Source organism: Aspergillus brunneoviolaceus (assembly GCF_003184695.1).
Source record: "Aspergillus brunneoviolaceus CBS 621.78 unplaced genomic scaffold BO95scaffold_65, whole genome shotgun sequence".
Lineage (NCBI taxonomy): Eukaryota > Fungi > Ascomycota > Eurotiomycetes > Eurotiales > Aspergillaceae > Aspergillus > Aspergillus brunneoviolaceus.
Genome location: NW_020290795.1, coordinates 56546 through 69757, shown reverse-complemented (window position 1 = coordinate 69757; position 13212 = coordinate 56546). Strand labels below are relative to the sequence as shown.

General features: G+C 52.7%; 4 protein-coding genes across 4 annotated transcripts; 3 read left to right on the top strand and 1 right to left on the bottom strand.

Moving 5' to 3' along the window:
* Positions 1 to 261: 261 nt before the first annotated feature.
* Positions 262 to 2614, top strand: BO95DRAFT_455817 (uncharacterized protein; the record flags this gene model as incomplete). Its single annotated transcript, XM_025588370.1, has 6 exons — positions 262 to 770; positions 828 to 1598; positions 1682 to 2004; positions 2062 to 2271; positions 2324 to 2509; positions 2568 to 2614. 6 exons carry the CDS (start codon positions 262 to 264, stop codon positions 2612 to 2614), a joined length of 2046 nt encoding a protein of 681 aa, XP_025438933.1.
* A 717-nt stretch (positions 2615 to 3331) lies between these two features.
* BO95DRAFT_370838 (salicylate hydroxylase) lies at positions 3332 to 4864 on the bottom strand (the record flags this gene model as incomplete). The annotated part of the gene is made up of 3 exons (XM_025582933.1): positions 3332 to 3772; positions 3875 to 4081; positions 4172 to 4864. The coding sequence occupies 3 exons, from the start codon at positions 4862 to 4864 to the stop codon at positions 3332 to 3334; spliced, it is 1341 nt and encodes a 446-aa protein (XP_025438932.1).
* A 4309-nt stretch (positions 4865 to 9173) lies between these two features.
* Positions 9174 to 9856, top strand: BO95DRAFT_235124 (uncharacterized protein). The gene has a single exon (XM_025581305.1). It carries the CDS (start codon positions 9348 to 9350, stop codon positions 9807 to 9809), a length of 462 nt encoding a protein of 153 aa, XP_025438931.1. The 5' UTR covers positions 9174 to 9347; the 3' UTR covers positions 9810 to 9856.
* A 1187-nt stretch (positions 9857 to 11043) lies between these two features.
* On the top strand, positions 11044 to 12960 carry rfeD (putative transcription factor RfeD; the record flags this gene model as incomplete). Its single annotated transcript, XM_025582934.1, has 5 exons — positions 11044 to 11166; positions 11375 to 11543; positions 11603 to 11754; positions 11841 to 12245; positions 12295 to 12960. 5 exons carry the CDS (start codon positions 11044 to 11046, stop codon positions 12958 to 12960), a joined length of 1515 nt encoding a protein of 504 aa, XP_025438930.1.
* Positions 12961 to 13212: the final 252 nt, after the last annotated feature.

The window sequence follows — 13212 nt, the reverse complement described above, 5'->3', positions numbered from 1 at the left end:
AAGCTCATTTGCCCTCGGCGACCAGCTGTAGCCTGACCAGACAGAAACGAAGGCAGAAGGCACTTTACTCCTCCCATGGTAGCTCAGCCTCGTGGCATTTCAAAGTCCCTTGTGACTTGCCAGCGCCGGGATGCGGTGATCTATCCTGCAGACACATATCCATTCTGCTCCGATTCCCTTCTGCTTGATTGTGCATTTCAAACCGTCAACAACGAAGCACCTCTTGTTCTGAAGAACACATTCTAGGACAGGGAACAAGCAATGAGCTTTCCCCAGATAGGTCTTGGAGATGTCATGACAGCCGTTACTACTGTCTGGACTATCTACAAGAATGTCAAAGAAGGACCAGCAAGTGCTTCTGCCGACTTTAACTCATTTCGGCAAGAATTCGGGGCCATAAAAGGATTATTGGAGCAGATTCAAAAGACAAAGCAGCCGACCATCAAGGGCGAACGAGATCTGGGGGCCTTCTACAACCAGACGATTGACGAATGCGCAGGGTTCGTACATAAGCATCGGCAATTGACGCAGGGTGAAAAGGCCTTGAAGGGTCGGCGTAACAGCTTCGGCACCAAAGCGACCATCCTATTCGAGAAGGTTACCTGGCCACTAGAGCGTGACGAAGCGGAAAGGCTCCGACGAAAGCTCGAGAGATGTCTGAAAATTGCGACATTGAAATCGAGTCAGGAAACGCGAGATGCGACGTTCGGGTTCATGAAGGCAACGGAGAATAATCAATTGGAGAATCTCGAGATGCTGAAGTCCATCAAGTACGTCTTTTCCCTGAAGGAAGTGCAGTCATTACATAGCATGCTAACGCTTGAAAGAACCATGACATCACAGATTTCTTTACTTTTGAAGCGATACATGCTCGACAGTTCGATGGAGACCAATGCCTTTGACGCTCATGACCCGAATCACCGTAGGAACAGACTGAGGCGAGCTCTGCTGGAGTCAGAGCATATGCTGAGTGCGATACCCGAGGACGACGACGTGCTCAGCCAGGTGAATAGTCAAAAGTATCAAAGGGTTCTAGATCGCATCCGGGACATATCTGAGCGACTGGGCAATCTCACTCGGAGGATCGACACTTACGACACCCATGGTCTCGCACAACGGTCCCGATCTGGTGGGCTTCCGCATACGGTCAATAGCGACGATAGCAATACACTCGATGTCGCAGCTATATCGCGCTTCCTTCATCAAGTGAGCGACGACGTGCGCGATGCTTTGGGGATGGTGGGATACGGACACGATCTTGTGCCCAATCATGATCTCTATCAAAAAGATCAAGTCTCACCAACATCACGCCACACCATCAACGACACTGCCGAGGAATGGGAACAGTTCCGACAATGGCTTGACTTTCAACTCGTTCACGCCTTCAATACGGACGCTCATGATTTGGGGCTTCACTCGCCAGGACTGTCTCACCCATTAAGTCCGAAGAAGTCGCCTTCTCAGGATGACCGCACATCAGGACCTATATCTCGTCAGAGGTCCACAGAGTCTGATCTGACCATTGGGTCTCCTCAGTCAGTGGTTTCTATGCCGATACCCGACAGAAGGATTTCATTGACAAGCCATCCGGTGCGGCTGTACGTGCCCGCGTCAATATGCTCTGCTTCCTTCTCGCTTTCCCCGGACCCAAATAGTCTCTGACTAACCGTTCTTCCGTTAGAGAATTTCTCGACCCAAACATCCCAAAACGTGTGCTACACCGTCCTCTCATGTGCAATGTCGTTGCTTGCTTTAACACACAAACAAACGAGCCTGAAGCGATCGAAGCAGTTGATGTCCAAGACGGAGCCAGGGTCACTCAAACAGTCATCCGCGGATCATCCACGGTTAAAAGCTCCATGCACCCATACGTTCCCAGCCGACGAGTCACTACAGCCCAGCTCGGAGTCTGGTTTCAAGGCTCGCACAAGACAAAGATCGAAGACCACCATACAACCACGCGCTACCACATCTCCCCAATGTATCAACTCCAGGACATGTCCGGTACAGTCAATCGAAACGGGCTAAGGGTTGATCAGGCACCTAGACTAACCTTCACAGACTTTGAGTCCTTTCAAGAAGTTCTCCTCCGCCGGAAGGTCATTTCCTGTATCGACGCAAGAAAGATATCCATCAATGCGACAGACTGCCACTCCAACTCGGCAGAAGCAATCCGGATACTTGAAGACCCAATTTCAAAGGGTCTATCGCTGCTGTACTTCGCTTCTTTTCCGGGCACTTCCCGGCGAGCGAGATTCATGGACATACCCAGTATGTCAACAAGAGTGATGCGTGATTGTCTAAGGCGGCTGATGCGTTTCAGTGAGCGATCTTGGAGCGCCCATCGCCAAGTCGAAGCAGGTCAAATTCGCATTTCAAGGCATCTCGCGGCGCGGCTCCATGGACAGCGCGACCAGTGTCCTCTCGCACGAGTCTAAGCATTCGGCCTCCACGTTAGGGTCCGGTCAACGCACCAAATGTCTCGAGCTGGAATTCTTTAATGAGAAAGGTTGGCTCCAATGCATTGTGGAACGAGGTAGATGAGCGCCTGCTGATACACTTTTCAGACTGTGGCGCATTTCTCCGGGTGATCAAAGGCACCGAAGCTGGCTGAGGTCGGGTGGGAGCAGTCCGTGAGGAAGGACGACCAACCACGTTAGATTGTAGGTCATCAAAAATGCTAGTTAACTGGAATCCGATGCAATCATCGGAGCTCAGAGCCAGGACGCCCACACGAGGCCATGCGCTCTCTCCTGTGAACTGAACGAGTCAAACAGCCCCATATTCCCCTCAAATTCGAGGAGTCGGAGTGAAACAAGCTTTCGGAAGTTGGGGAGTCGATGAGGGGAAATCCCCAGCCCCATCGGATGCGGCCTTCTCTTGCCGTTGTTGACCGCTTCCGAAAGGTAGGCAAACAGACCAAACAGGGCAAACGGGACAAATGTGGGACAAATGTCGGATAGCGCCCGGCAGTTGAATGCGGGGAAGCCAATGAGTGAGAGGAAGAGGAATTGAGACAGCTTGAGGTGGCTGACGTTGTCTCGGGAAGCACTTCACATAGTATCAACATAGACATTGATCATAGTTGGTTCAGACAGCAAAGTAATTACACACTGAACAAGACGTTACTTCTATTTATAGCATTCTTCATAAATCAATCCAGACTGACGTCACACAATAAGTAAGAAGTAATTCTACATATTCACAACCGGCTGCTATGTATAAACATTATAGAAATTAACAAAAGCTCAAAGCCACAAATCGCAACTATCTACATTACTACCTATATACACACCCCAATTGATATCATTCCATACACCCCCAAGCTCCCCTACAAAGAAGCCTTGCTCCCGCCAGCCACGGCCAACCGCCTCCCCAACTCCTGCCGCGCCTCGTCCACCATTTTCGCGACATCCACATTCGCAATCACCCCATTCCGCCGATTGATCTCCTCCTCGATCTTCTGGAAATCCCGCCCGACGCCCTCGGCCCGCCACTCGTAGCAGTCCCCGATGAACCGCGAGCTGCGCACCAGCCACTGCGACCGCTCGCGGCGGCTGGCGTCGAAGGCGGCGAACGCCGCCGCCAGGTCGGCGTGGGTGCGCACGCGCTCGTCCTGCAGCAGCGTCGCCAGCACGGCGGTGTCCTCGATGCAGAAGCCGGCGCCCGCGCCGTGGTGCGGCGAGGTTGCGTGGGCGGCGTCGCCGGAGATCACGACCCGGCCTTTGTGGAAGGTTGGGACGGGGTGGTCGTTTAGGTCGAAGATTGCCCACTTTTTGCTGCGGTCAGAGCTGGTCTCATGTTTAAGGGGGTTGATGGGGAATAGGGATGAGTTGTGGGATTAGGGGTAAAGGGTGTGGGTGTGGGTACGCACCACGCTGAGATCGGATTCAGTCAGCTTGAGCAGGTTGATCACGTTCGGGCCGAAGCCTTCGAAGTCCTTCAGGGCTTCTTCGCGGGTGCCCTGCCGGGTGAGTTGGGGGTACTCGGCCCAGTCGGCGGGGTTGGTGTGGAAGGCGACGATGTTGAGCGTCTTGCCGCCGTTGACGGGGAAGGTGAGCATGTGGCCGCCGGGGCCCATCTATCATTCTATGTCAGCGTTCGCGAGACTTCAAGAACAGAAAGCACTTTGAGACGACCTGGATAATCCAAGGCATCAAGGACAACTCACATGCATACACGAATTCGAAGCCAGCTCCTCCCCAATGGCCTCGACCGCCTTCTCCATCGGCACCAACCCGCGATAGGCGTACTTGTGCGTGTACGAGGGCTTCGCCGACGGATGGTCGGCGCCGACGATGATCTGGCGCACCTGGGACTTGATGCCATCGCAGCCGATGACCACGTCGGCCTCTTCCTCGGACCCGTCCGCAAACTTGAGGATGAGCTTGCCGTCGCGAAGGCGCTCGTGGATGTCCTCCAGCCGGCGCTTGAAGCGGCAGATCTCCTGCGGTACGAGCTTGATCAGCTCATCCAGAAAGTGCGCGCGGTGCACGCCGTTCTGGCCCAGGCTGTTGGAGATGGTGAACTCGATGTCCTGGCGGCGCTGGTCGGCGCCCGTCTCGTCCGCACCCTTGCTGTAGTTGTAGCCGTCCAGGTAGTCGAACCAGACCTTCTGCTTGGACGGCCACAGGTTGCGCGTGCACACCTTCTCGAAGGCGCTGTAGATGCCGTCGTGGCAGAACTTCATCGCCTGCACCGCGTTCGGGCTGAACGAGACCCCCGCGCCGACTTCGGAGAAGGCGTGCGCTTGCTCGTAGATGGTCACGGAGATGTTGCGGTGGTGCAGCGCGATGGCCAGGGTCACGCCGGCGATGCCGCCGCCGACAATGGCGACGTGGAAGTTTTTCTTGGGGGTCGACATTGGGGTCGTAGGGTCTGTGGGTTGGGAGTGGTGGTGGTGCTGTTGCTATTGTTGGGTGAATGGGGCTATTCAGTTTCGTAGCGTTGACACGGGGACTGAAGAGTGTTTTGGATGCGATTGACTTGGTGTCTTGGGTTGGGACTACGAACGGGCCTTTTTATCTATCTGGCCAAGTTGGCTACTAACCCACCACCTCCCCCAACGATGTCATCGTGGGTGAAGCGTGGAGGTTCGGTCGGATCAGACCCAGCGACGGTCGGTTCCAGAGTTCTGGGGCCTCAAGCCCCATCGGATGATCCCCGTGGAGCCTTCGGACACGGTTAGACGGCACCTACACTGCCTAGCCGATGCTCAGATATGAGGCTAAGGGGCTGAGAGGGGTGATTAGCAGGAACCGTTATGGTAGTCCAGACCGTTGGCCGCAGATTAACACATCGATATAGAAGAGTATAGGAGGATGCGGACATGATGACCGCACAAGTGTGCCATGACCTCCATGAGCGGGGATTAAGCCGACGTTTCCGGGGGATTTCCGCATCCGAAAGACTGGCTGATTGTGCTATGTGTATATTTGAGCCCCTATGAGCCCTTATAACCGACACGGAATATTTTACGGCGAGTTGAAAGTTCCCCTTCAGACGTGCTGAAGGCAGGGATCGTTCGGATGCGCGTCGTTGAAAAGAGCCGTTAATAGTTGACACTTCACGGGATGCAGCCCTGCAGTGCGGCAGTTGTCCCGTACACCAAGCGTGTTCTCGGATATCGACGTCATCGGGACTTCGGGACTGGGGAAACGGGCAATCGTACTAGAATCATGCAAAAAAAAGGGTAGCCTGAGGCTGCATTCTCTGTGTGAATCTCCCGATGCGTAGGTTGCATGGGCTCATTGCTCATAGACTTGCGATATACTGGGTATAAGTCCCGACCTATGTTGTGTAACAGTTGAGTGCATTGCCGACAGCCGAAATTGGGAATGATACTCTACAGTGAAGCTGTCCGTACAGTACGTAACTACTAAGACACAACTATCATGTGGTAAGATTTGAGACAGACAGGCAGGCAAGGAGGTTGGGAGGGAGGGAGCTCACTCCAACATGATCCAATACGTACACGAGCATACCCCGGATTGACACACAGCTCCCCATGGCCAAGACTCAACCACACGGTGTGTAGCAAGCCTTAAGGCCGCCAAGCCCATGGATGGCATCCTTTCCGTTCCAGCTCTTTTTTGGCTCGTGACCGCTCACACAGTGTGTGCTTACTGCTACAGTACGGCTAAGCAAGAGTGCCGGTACGGCAACTTAGCCAACAGGCCGCGCAGCCCAGCCGAAGTGGGGGAACTCCAAATCAATCAACCCGATTTAATCAATGACTGCCCAGACTTTTAACTATCGCATTCGCCCGAGAGTCAGTGGACGGGAAAAAAAGTCTTTTGAGTGAGAGTTCCCTCAAATCCTGCCTTCCCATTGGATACCAGCCAAGTTTTCCCCATCAAATTGCCCTGCCAATCATGCTGCTTTTCTTCACCTGCTTTTTGCCCGGAGAGGCAACTGACCAGCTGCGACTTGCCCTGCAGTGCCTGCAGTTGTGAGTCTCTGTGTCTTTCTTCCATTTCGAGAAGGTGTCAGCACCGTGGGATATTTCGACGCCACCATGCAGGTTGCTCGCTGGAGGTACAGTACTCGGTACTTGCTCGTCCTTCGCTGACTGGTAGTGATGCATAAATTTCCTGCGAGGGAGGATCATCCTGCACACAACTCCAGAAATCGCATTCGCTGCGTTCTCTGCAAGCATGCAAGGATCGGGGGGAGATCCAGCAGAACCTCATCCGACCGCCCATGCGACGCAAACCAGAACCAGCGGCCTTGCCAGTCCCACGTAATCCTTAACCTTACCCTTTGGGAAGCTCGGTAGTGCTCTCGTTTTAGCGGCGATCAGTGCGCCCCTCACCCGATGCTTTTGGTGCGGGCTGACAATTGCATTGCTTTTCCAAGAATAGCTCTTCCTTTCGCAATACAACACAAGTGTAGATGGTGATGTCGGTGTGAACCGAGAGGGATGGATCTGCTTGCAAATTCATACGTGTAGGCTGTGCTGCTTAGAGCATAGCTCACATCAACAACAACGACGACGACAAATACTGCTACATACTGGTAGTATGTATAAGATTAAGTGTCGTATGCTTCTGAGCGCCCGAATCGTGACTAGACGGCCTACCACATCGATCAAGGTCTTACTCCGACCGACTATGTCCAAGCTAAGCAAGCCCCCTACCCCTCATACTATCATCTCCTCATGTTCCATTTCTTGATGATGGAAGAATTGATTACCCGCGTGTGTCAACTGTCCACAGTCCGAGTTCGAGCTCCCGTACTCGGACTAAGGCAAGACCGAACAACAGAACCAGGAAGGCCATTCAGGGATCAAATGAATGACAAGACCTGTCTTTTATGTGTACTCCTAGGTGTCTATGCACTCTTCCAATGATTTATGTAGCAGTAGCACCAGTAGCTCCGTCGCACCCAGCGAACCAACACGGGAAATACACAATTAAACCCGTTTCTTTTTTTCGCTTAAATGGCGAATTGGGCATGTATTCCCAACCTCCACTTTCACCGAGGCAGATTGCGATAGTTTAGTGTGAGTCCGAAGGGAGGAGGCCGGGGGGGGGGGGGGGACCGCTACTTTTCTCGGCCGTTGAACTTGTCCCTTGACCGTAGTCAATTGTGCACAAGCACAAGTACTGAACATGTATACTGTACGTGGAAGGAAGTACTCATAAGTCCTACCCTGTATGTAAATATATGTTTTTCCGAGGAGGGACACATTTCGGACCTTTCCACGTAGTTGCTCACGTTATCCTCCCCCCAAGCCCAGGGGGCAACAACCCCCTGCATCCATGGGATCAGCAAGAAGTGGTGGCCATTTTGTGTTTCGAGAAGAACGAAAATTTTTCATCCTTCATCTTTTGCTTGTGTTTGTTTCTCTCTTTTTTTTCACTGGGCTAAGGTACCGTTTCGAGAGCCCCACTGAGACGGGAATAAGGAACTGGAGTGGCGTTCGAGCTAAACTGGGTTTGCCACTACCTACATGTTTTGTGTCGTCTTAAACCGTTTCGGTCTTAGGCAGCTACCAGACAAAGCTCGTAGCTGGGTGAGCTTCTGGGTTGAGGTGCATGGGAAGCTCACCTTACTAGATTACCCTCCCCTGGGGAGCTTCGGGGAGGGGGAAGGGGGGTGTGGGTGGTAAGCTGGTTTTAGTGTTGGGGGGAAAAGAGCGGAAGCCTGGAAGGGATGGATGATGGATGTGTGTGGGAGGGGGATGGAGGGGGAGAGAGGGGAACTTACCTAGGATGAAAGAAGGAGGGGAGATGTGATTGATTGGATTGATTCAGCCTGCGAGGGGAGGGGTAAAAGTACTCCAGGCTAAGGTTGCAGCACATGGCCTTTTTTAGCCTATCGGTTCACCATTTGATCCTTTACCCAACCACGCAGTGCTTTTCCTTTTAGTACACCTAACTACCACCTAGTAGTACTGTACATACTGCTATTAAGGAACTACCTCCTAGTACCCTGTACTGTAGGGTTGCCTCTAACTACACTTGACTTGAACAGGAGTTCTCCGTGGAAGTCAGAGGGAATCCTGTAACCCTCTACCCCCATGGAATGTCGACTAGATACCTTATTCGTGGTTGGTGACCTCGATAAGATTACTCTCTCTTTCCCCCGTGGTTCCAGAATCCCGAGTTATGCTCTCTGCCCAGTGGTCCAGAGCTGAGCTGGGTTATGCAGCAGCTGTCGTAAACCCCAAGAATGTGAGGAAGGGGGGGGGGGGGGTCCCACCGGCATTCCCGAATTGCTGGTCGGCGATTACTGTACTGTACCGTACCGTATGCTGATTTCCGCTAGACCCGTTCCAAGTAACCGGGCCGTCGACCGACGATGGCTGGTGGAATTTTCAGACCAGCTGGACAAAGTCATGGCTCTTCAATCTCTTCGCTTCAAAACTGTAAAAGACGAAAGTAAAAAACGTTGGGGTTAGATCGCACGGATCACGAGTGGTGAGTTAGTGCTTCTGCGACTCACCTAAATATATGAAGTATATGTCTTGTGCCAACTGCCAATGCTTGAAAATGGGCAGAATCGGAACGGCAGAGGCCATTCAGAGGGGTTCCTGCCGCTCATCCTTGAGCTCCGGTACGGTCTGGTAATGGTCACGAAGACCGAGGCTGAGCTACAAGAAAAGTCTAAGTGTCACATCACTTAACTTGCCCTCACCCACGCATTTACTACCAGGCAGGTAAAGGCCTTCCCGGCTCGAGTCGGAGAACAACTGCTTCCCTTTGTCTGCCGCTACAGTAGTCAAAAAAAAACAATTCAGGAGAAGGTCGAAACTTCGGATCGAGCATCCCAGCTTGGAATTGGTAATCTTCGCGACAAGAGAGACAGAAACTTCATCCTCCCCGTCCTTCCTCCATCCATCCATGTCGTGCGTGCGGATATCGCGCTGTCCCACATTTAGCTTAGCTGCGACAGCAACACTTATCGATAGGCGCTATCGGCATCAGATACCCTCTGGCGTCCAGCTAGTCTCGGACGGGGAGGAAATCGTAATACATAGTACTCAGTACCAGGATCGTTGTTGGCACATGCTGTACGACCGGCATTACCAGGACGATAATAACAAAACAAGATTAATGCCTCATCAGGGTATGGCTCGGATGAGATTCCAGTCAGCTAGTCAAGCTACTATAGGAGAAGTGATGCCGCCGAGCTGCTACCGTAGTATGAGGAAGGGAGCTTCCTGCTTATCCAGCTGGAGCTTTTTTATCGTAGTTCCCACTTTAAACCTCGCCCAGCAGCAGCAGCAGCAGCTTCCTATGGAGTGTGGATGTGTCTTGGTTTGCTATAAGCTAGATATAATTCAGAAACAACACATCAGGTAGTGACTAGTATATGAATATTTCTTCTGAGTTCTCTTTCGTCTCTCTCTTTCTCTTCTGGATTTCTCCTTCTCTTATTTCTCTTTCTTTCTTGTGATTATCCTTCCCCCGGTCCGGAACTCGAATGCTTATCGTGCCACCGACTGAGCATTTGTGAGACGCTTATCCCACCTTTATCGAGGGTTTGACAACAAATCCACCGAAAGGGAACCTTCTTTGTTCCACTTGTCGCCGGCTCCGTGGGTTTTCTGGATTGTTCATTAATCCTGGACAACCACCCTCTCGGCGAACACAAGCGCTCTGTGAGCCACGCGGTCGGAGAAACCAGCATTGCGCCCATTGCAAGCACTGCTTTGCTCTGCTAGCTAGGTAACTAGCTACCTAGTAGCTAGCAAAGCATTTGCCAGCTGTTTCGCCTGTTCAATTTAGCTTTTTATTACTTACTGTACGTATGATTACTGACTGTACCGCTGCAATACCCCCCGTTTCCACTTTTTTCGCCTTTCCTTCTCAATTTTCTTTTTTTTTCTTTCCTACTTCTTTTTTCCAATTTCTTTTTTGGACTCTTTCTCCTTTTGCTTAAAGTGGATATTTGCTCTCCCCCAATCCTTTGCCTGTCAATTGTCCAGATTGTGTGCCACTAGCCTGCTTTCGGCCTAGTGGATAAGTGAAGCTCCTTGACTTTCTCCCCCCCTCCACTGCCACTGCTTGTAGTGCTGCTTCCAATACTTACTACCTTACCTGCTTGCCTACTCCTACTACTACAACTACTGCTTCCTCCATCATTTCCTTCTTCTTGCTGCTGCTGCTTCTGCTCTATGAGAGATCGATTGCATCAGTTTCTACCCCCATTCTCCGTTGCTCCAGCTATCAGTGCTACTTACTGGTCTTGGAAATAGAAGCTAGATCAAGTGGTAGTCTAGCAGGGCGTCTGCTTGGCCATTACTCATACTGTTGCAATACTCTTTTTTCTTTCTTTCGCCGCCCTCCGTTGTTCTCTTTCTTCCATCATCCACGGCCTCTCCAGTTGACTAGACTTGCTCGAGCTTCTTCTGCGGACGATCTGCTGGTGTTATTCTTTGGTCGCAGCAACTTATGTCGCCTTGCGGAGATCTTTCGCATTGAATTGACGTTGCCCTGAAAATCACAGCCTGTGTGCCTTGCCTGGTGTGTGCTGGTGCTTGATCCTCTCCTTCCGACCAACCCACCCCACGCCGCCGCCGCCCGAAACGGATCCATGCAGACCATGCCGCCCCGATCATCTTTAACCAGTTCGTTCTCCGTCACTGACGCCAACAACGAAGTGGTTTGCCCTCTGAAAAACAATGATGGTTCCAATTGTCGCAAGAGATGCCTGGGGGTGAGTTTCCATTTCGTCCAGCTCTTTGTGTTCTTCGTCGCCGTGCTTCCTCGCTCTCCCCGCCGATCGGGGCCCCACTTTTATGCAGTGGGCAGCAAGCGCCATGCAAACTGAGGAGGGGCAGCTGCTGCGAAGTTAGAGTAACAGGGAAGAGCTGGGATAAATGAAGACTGCTATGGCCGCATCTAACCAGTTGTTCTTCGCACAGGAAAAGCGCTATCGCTCCATGCAGGAGCACATTCGCCGTGCTCACCCCAACCATTACATTCCGAAGCTCCCGGCTACCGAGGAGAGCTTTATCTTGATGGTCACAACCCCACCAGACCAGCGTGCTCACCTGTCCCCCCCGAAACCCGCTACTTCTCGACGACGCAATGGTTGGTTGATATTCTTGGGCACATACATTGGAAATATTCAGCAGCTGACTGGGAAGTAGATCTAGCTGATCGCGACATTTATGTTGCCGATGCTGGCTCCCCCGCAACCCCGCGGGGTATCGATGAAGCCCATCCGGCCGCCGCTACCGCAGCCGTCGCCTTGGCTCAATTGCACCACAACCGCTTAGCATCTGACTGGGACACAGACATGGTATGCTATACAGACTGCTCGTTTGCCGGATTAAGCAGGGAGAAAAAGCGGTCGCGAAAAATCAGACATTGACTGGTCCGTCTCAGGAAAACCAATCAGACAATGACCGGGACCGGATCCGCTCCGTCGAATTGCCGTCACTGCGCGAGCATTTCAAACAAGAGTCATTGCCTCCATTCCCCGCGGCTCGCCCTCGAGAGCTTTTGCCTTCCATTCTGACCCACTCGCCGCCCGGGCGCTCTTCAACGTTGCCTCCAATCCAACGCAGAGACAAGCTGCCTCGGTCTCGCAAGTCGTCGATCTCTGGGGCACGCAAGCCGAAACACGAGCGCACTAAATCGAAGGAATATGGACGACGTCCGAGTCTAGGAGATCGCAAGGCGCTCTCTGCCGAGCCACAAACTGCAGCCTGGGCGCAGGGCAAGCGTTGGGAGGACCTCATCGAGGCAGCTACCTCTGCCACAGAAGCAGACGACGAACACCAGTCTGATGTAAGTCGGGTTTGGGATTCTCTCAGGTTACCTTTCTCACACCTACTAGGTCGGCCGGTCGCCTACGATGCCCCCGCTCATCTCCAACATCACCTCGGCTCCTGCGGGCAGCAACCGCTCTTCGCTACCCCCTGCATTCCAAACCCCCACTGGACTACCCCCACCTGCACCCTACCGGCCTTTCCCCCACCCCTTCGCGTCGCCCATGCACAAGTCCATGACCCCGCCTCCGTTTGATCGCAACCGCGACAGTGACTTGGAGCCATTTCCGTCCATCGAGTCGTCAATTGACTCGGCTTCGTCGACGTCGGGCAAGAATCATTCCTTCTCCAGTCACCTTGCGCCTTCGATCAATTCGGATTCCAGCCCAGTGTTGAATATGTTCCCGTCGGCGTCGCAACGGCAGCACCATCGGTTCTCCAATCCCACCCCGGCCTCTTACCGTAGTAAAGAGATTCAGATCTACTGTGCCAGCTGTAAGCGGCCTTGGGCATTGAGCGAATGCTATGCCTGCACGGAATGTATTTGCGGAGTCTGCCGGGAGTGTGTCGGGATGTTCATCAGCAGTCCCCCTGCGTCCTTCCGGAATGTGACGTCCAGCCCGGGCAGCGCCATGTCGCATGGGCCGACCAGCTATCCTAATCACCCGCGCGGCTGTCCTCGATGTCGCACGGTCGGAGGCAAATGGAAAGCCTTTCAACTTGATTTTAGGTGACCTCTTCATGATTCGAATCGGCGCGCAGCTTGCGCTCTCTTTTTTGACAACTTTATGTTTTACGGATGTTACGAATAATGGCTTTTGAGGGTTCGTTGAAACTCATATTACGGTACAATGACATGACCATCAAGGCACAAGAATGACCCTGCATGCGGTCAACGACTACATGAAATGCCCTTGAACTGCTGAAAATATACTTACCCAGCCAAGGAACGGCCTGGCCAATGATCCACCTCACGGCTGCTCCCA